The 6,551-nt window shown below is 37.7% G+C and overlaps 1 protein-coding gene across 1 annotated transcript in view; it reads right to left on the reverse strand.

Moving 5' to 3' along the window:
• Positions 1 to 1,092: 1,092 nt before the first annotated feature.
• LOC106872704 (COP9 signalosome complex subunit 2) overlaps positions 1,093 to 6,551 on the reverse strand; it is a 79,980-nt gene continuing 74,521 nt past the window's right edge. Inside the window, exon 13 of the mRNA XM_052970193.1 lies at positions 1,093 to 1,390. Coding sequence (XP_052826153.1) covers positions 1,246 to 1,390 — 145 coding nt within the window. The 3' untranslated portion in view covers positions 1,093 to 1,245. The remainder of the gene's footprint in view (positions 1,391 to 6,551) is intronic.

Raw genomic sequence — 6,551 nt, forward strand, 5'->3', positions numbered from 1 at the left:
ATATATATATTAGTTGTGAAAGTATATTTTCATACAATTATGTGAAAATTAACTTTACAAAATAAGAACTCAATACCTAAGGCAGAGTAATGTGTTTTAATTCAAACTTATAGACATTCCATTAGTTACAAGACAAAAATCATTTTCAGTCACAGGTGACTGGGTGTGGAACCTGGGGTACTGGACACAACATGGTTGGGGATGAAAAAGGTGAGACAAATAAGGTGGTATGAACCCATCTAGCCCAGAGGATCAACTATCATTATAGTAGTGATAGAAACAGTAGAGAGAGGAAAGATAAGATGCCTGTGACTCAAAAGTATGACTGTATCTATGACTGATAAGGAGAATTTTATACAATTCCAGTGGGACCCCATCCTATCATAATTGTCAAGGCCAATTACTGCAAGAAGAATGTTAGCATCACACAATATGGTACAAATAAATGTTAACTTTATATCGCTATTTGTGGTATATCTGATATCATCTTTACAACCCTTACTATAATAAAGCACATGAAGCTACAATACATTCTGGTCAACTGACCATAACAATGTCATTTAATGTAGCTGCATCAGATACTCTAGTCAAGTGACCAGAACAATATTAATGTAGCTACATTTAAATAATGTCAATATAACTATATGTGATATCTATTCAGTCAATCCACGTAACATTTGATTGCCATTTTACAGTTAAGAAAAACAGAGCACCCATATTCATGAAGTACCTTCTTGAAGCTATCCTATATGACTCCAATATCTACCAGTCATATTAACTTCTGGCACAGTAAACATCCCATTTATGACAGTTTAGCAACCAATCCATTCTTGATATGTTGCTATGGTTTTGTGGTCAACCACCCTAGCGTTGATCCTCATGTTATCAATATCAAGTGTATTATTTGGTCTATTGAAAGAATGTAGATGAGTAGTCATTATCTTTGGTGTTGCAACCAGCTGAAAATCAAAAAAAAAAAAGAACATTACTAAATGAATTTCTAACCACATCAGTTCCTAAATGCAAAGGGACAGATGGCAGTTAGAAACCACAGGAAGTCTTCAACAGTAAACCAAAGATCATAAAAACACATTTTAAAAGAAAACAGTTTTATTGTAGCAAGGTAAATTACAGGTACGAATTTGTTTTAGATTTCTTTTAATATCTGAACAAAATGAAAACCTGGAGAGGAAAAAAAAAGTAAAAACAAAACCAAACAAAAAGAACCCCTTGTGTTATTCTAATTTAGGCCATCTTGTTAATGACTGTCTGGTGTAATGAGTGCAGCTGTGACGTCCATTTATCAAGGGCATTGTACTGTGCTATACCAGTGGTCTCTCTTACCAGTTCCAATACTTTGTTCACCTGGTCAATTCGGCCATTTATGGTACTGTGGAAATGGTAAGAAAAAAGGGAAGAAAAAAGTGAAAATTTCATTCAGATCAAATTTGATACAAAAGAAGCAGAATCATTAGCATTTCATCCATCATAATGTTCTGAGTTCAAATTCCGCTGAGGTTGACTTTGCCTTTTGGGGTTGATGAAGTAAGTAAGTACCCAGCTGAATACTGGGGTTGATGTAATCGACTTAACCCTCCACTGAAATCGCTGGTCTTGAGTCAGAATTTAGTTTATTATTATTATTATTATTATTATTATTATTATTATTAAGGCAGTGAATCACTGACATGTTGCACAAAATGCTTAGCAACATTTCTTCAAAATGTTATGAATTCAAATACTGCTGAGGTCAACTTTACCTTTCATCCTTTCAGAAGTCAATAAAATAAAGTACCAGTCAAGTACTGAAGTTGATGTAATCGATTTGACCCTCCTCTCAAAATGGCTGACCTTGTGCCACAATTAGAATTATTATTAAAATAAAGGATCATCAGAAACATAACATCAGTGTTGTCATAGTACATTTGAATATTAAATTTAAATAAGTCTGACAGTTATGTATATTACACTTGCATAAATAAAACTAGTATCAGTGATATACTGGGGCTTATTTCAAGATATATCCTCTCAAAAAACTAGAAATCAAGATTTTGAAATAAATGATCTTTGTTATTAACTTTCTCAGTTATGGCTGTGTGGTTAAGAAGTTCGCTTCTCAAACATATGGCTTCAGGTTCAATCTCATGGGGCAGCATCTACTATAGCACTGGGTCAACCAAAGTTTTGTGAATGAATTTGATAAAGGAAACTTAAAGAAGCTTTGTGTACATTGTGAGTGTGCGAATGTTTACAAGACAAAAACTACAAACAGTGACATTTATTGATATTCTTTGTCAACAAATCACTAGCCTTATGTTTTTGAATTTCTCTGAAATAAAAGTGAAACCTTACTTGTAGAACAGGTAAAAGGTTGGCAAGCAAGAACATGTGGCCTCAATAATCCTGCTTCAATATCCTCCTGTCTAAGGAATGCTAACATAGAAATACAAACATTAACCCTTTAGCATTCAGATTACTCTGTCAAATATAATGCTTATTTATTCACACTGTTTTGAATTAATCCTGTATAATTTCATATGTTTGAGATTTCAATGATATGATTGTATATTTTTTAAATGACATTATATGGTAGGTGTAAGAGGCTGGATCTTGACAGTTTGAATATAAAATAGGTAGAATATTTGGCTGGATATGGCTAAAGGGTTAAATGAAATGATGATGATGAGTACAGAAGGTAAATGTCCTGTTGTTCTTGATTCCATAAATTTAGAAGATTTGTATATATCAGTGTTAAGTCTTTCTACCACATCAGTCTCTTTATAGAATGGCTGAGGAAAACTATCTAGGGACACCATCTACACTTAAACACAACAGTGGAGTAAATGCTAACAGTTACTTCAACCTGCTAATTACTTAATTGTGAATTTTTGAGTGACTGTGATAGCTCCTCCTTTTTGTCTTCAAAAATTTCTTCTCTTCCTGAAAAGAAGGAACTACTGTATATACCTGCAGATAGGTTGCACCCTTAGTTTGGGGCTGCCAAAGTAGGTATTTGCAGTTGACTCACAGATAGGTTGCACTATAATCTGGGGAGTTACATGGCTCTTTTTAACGTAAACATAATATTTGTTAAATATTCTTCTTCATCATCACTGTCAAACATTCTGTTCATTAATTCCTCAGTTACTGTGTAGCAATCAGTGGCCATGTCATAGTAGTCACTCAGCTATTCATCAGTTTTGTTCATCTCCATCCTCATTCTCTGTATTTTCCATGCTTGAATCAACCACACCCTCATACACCACACTATCTTCAGTGCCATCCATGGCATTTGAGATGTCACATTTTTTGAAGTTCTTCAGGGATAGTGCCCCATACTTTCTTCACCCATTCTACAACTAAGTTCAATCCTTCGACATATTCTTCTTTTTGAAGATAATCATTTGACAAAGCTTTTTTCTATCAGCTTGACAGGCTAGCATTGCAATGAAATGTTGTTTCTCACACTCTGTAGTCTTTACTGTAACAGTTTTTTTTCCCATTCTGTCTACAATAGTGTGTCCCGGCATATTGAAATACATGAGAGATTCATCCATATTTCCAATATTTTCTAGGGAGAACTCAAACATTTTACGTTCCTTCAGAACAAACTTAGCAAAATTATGAATTTTTTCATGAATGTCTTTTGGCAGTTTTTGAGTGATGTGAGGTTTTTGGCGTAGTGTCAATCCACATCTATTCATAAATCTGGTACACCACTCTGCTGAGAATTTAAATTGCATAAGATGGAACTGTAAGGCAAACTGAAAGGTTTTGATTCTTATTAAAAGTCTGGTTACAGTGAGATCATTATTTCTGAGGTTTATGACCCAACCACACAATTCTTTTTCAAGATTTTGGTACAGAGAAACTGCAAACTTTGCTACCTTCTTCAACATCAATTTCGGATCACAACATAATAGAGCTGTCTATGTATGGACCAAAAGTAGCCACAGACATACAGCCAAAAGGAAGCACCCAAAATTTCTCCAATCTGAACTTCCACAAAGTGGACTGGAAATCAATCCAAAAAGAGATCTTCAGACAGGACTGACCAAAATATCTCTATACACCAGACTCATATCTGTTATGCAAGCCATATGCTACATATATGTTCCAGAGCACAAGGCCAACACAAAAAGGAACGGGATTCCAAGGGAGAAGAGAGGATTCCATGGGATGACGGATAAAAGTTGCAAATCGTTTCAACCAACAGCTCAAAACTAGTGAAAGTTCCCACCTAAAAACAACACTGATGGAGATTAACCAGTGGATTTCTTTGCTGGCTCACCTATAACCAGCGTGGCAGTTATGATGGATTACACTGATGTTGGAGAAGAAGATTAAATACTAGCCATAGATGAGGTGGAGGCAAACTCAACTGCTGGCCCTAATGGTTTCCCAGCAATCTTCCTCAAATTGTGCAAATGTGTCCTGGCAAAACCACTACAGATTCTCTTCCAGAGTTTTCTTGGAAGTGGCAAGCTGCCAAACAAATTGAAGGAGGGAATAATATGCCCAATCCATTAAGGAGGAAGCAGAGCAGAAGCCAAAAATTATAAGCCTATCTCTTTGATTTCATACATCAGCAAAGTCATAGAACAAATAGTCAGAGGGAAATTAATCACAATCCTTAAAAAAAAACTGACTTGCTGAGTGATACCCAACATGGTTTTCAACCAGGTAGGAGCTGCTCCTACAGACTATGATTGGATGTTGAAGCAGTCACTCGACAACTCAAATGTGGATGGAATATACCTTGACTTTGCAGAAACTTTTGATAAAGTTGATCATGGTATGATATGCCACAAAGTGCACGATTTTGGCATACCTGACTTTCTGAAAGGTAGAAGTCAGGTAGTGGTGGCCAATGGAGCCACCTCAAAGGAAACATAAATAGTGAGTGATGTTCTACAGGGCACCGTCTTGGAACCACTGCTTTTCACAATGACCCTCTCAGATATGCCCTCAGCTACCCTTGCTAGCTATGTAGACGATATGAAAATCTTGCAAAAAGTACAAAACCCTAGTAATGTTGCACACCTGCAGCAGGAGTTGGATGCAATTTACAGATGGGCTGAGGACAATATGCAGTTTAATACAGGAAAATTCCAAGCCCTGCAGTACCAGCACCCAAAACTGAATGTAAAACTTACAGGGTACACTGGCCTTGGTGGGGACTACAATTCCAAAACTTAAATCAGTGCGTGACCTGGGTATCAACATGAATGATGATACCTCTTTCCAAGTGCACATTACCAAGATGGCGACAAACTGCAGACAGCTGGCTGGATGGATCCCGAGAACCTTCAGAAGCAGAGAGAAGGAAACCATGATAGTCCTCTGGAGGACATTCATCCTCAGCTGCCTAGACTACTGCTCCCAACTATGATCACCCCACAGTGTAAAATTAACAGCAGATTTTGAAGCAATCCAGTGAAGCTTCATAAAGATTGTCTCATTGCAACAGCTCAGCTACTGGAGTAGGCTGAAACAGCTAAGACTTTACTCCCTGGAGCAAAGGTGGAAGAGATATGCAGTAACATACATCTGGAAGATCCTGGAAGGGATTGTGCCAAATTATGGCATTCAAAGCTACACAAATGCCAGAATGGGTCACCACTGTACAGTGCCAAAGATCCCAACAGTGCCATCACATTTCAGGACCAGTTACTGCAACAGCCTGGGTTTCAAGAGCCCACAGCTTTTTAATATTCTCCCAAAGAGCCTGAGGGACCTACACAAAGTGGATGTAGGTATTTTCAAAACAAAACTGGACCTCTTCCTGTCGAGAGTCCCAGATGAACTTACCTCGTGGCAAGGGGTGCAAATGAGGGCAATGACATTAAACTCCCTTCACTATATGCCACATATCAGAGGCAGCTCTCAATAATAACAGTGTAGCAAAATGGTGGTGAGCTGAAACCAATAAAAAGAAAAAAAAACTTTGAAAATTGAAAAGTCCAGGGTACACGCCTAGACAAGTGATATGCTACCATCTACTTCAGATCCCTGTGATGTTGAGTGGATATGTCGCACCCCTGATTTTTATCAACAGTTTTGGTAAAAAAAAGTGTGACCTATCCGCAATAATATATGGTAAGTCAGATACTGACTTAATGAAGGTTATGAGTGGACACAGATCATGTCATCTACCCTTATACAATCCTACACCCAAAAAATTAATTTTGGCTAAAAAAAAATTCTATACAGAAGTTTAACACAAAGAAATGCACCCCCAACCCAAATTCAAATGGAGAAAGCCTTTGACAGGGTCCCCCGATCCCTTATCTGGTGGTCAATGAGGAAACTTGGGATAGAAGAATGGCTAGTGAGAGCTGTGCGAGCCATGTACAGAGATGCGGCCAGTAAGGTGAGGGTTGGAAATGAGTACAGCAATGAATTCCGGGTAGAGGTAGAGGTCCACCAAGGTTCCGTCCTCAGCCCCCTATTATTTACCATAGTCCTCCAGGCAATCACAGAGGAGTTCAAGACAGGTTGCCCCTGGGAGCTCCTCTATGCTGATGACCTTGCCCTAATTGCGGAGTCAC

The sequence above is a fragment of the Octopus bimaculoides genome, chromosome 8 (assembly GCF_001194135.2).
Source record: "Octopus bimaculoides isolate UCB-OBI-ISO-001 chromosome 8, ASM119413v2, whole genome shotgun sequence".
Lineage (NCBI taxonomy): Eukaryota > Metazoa > Mollusca > Cephalopoda > Octopoda > Octopodidae > Octopus > Octopus bimaculoides.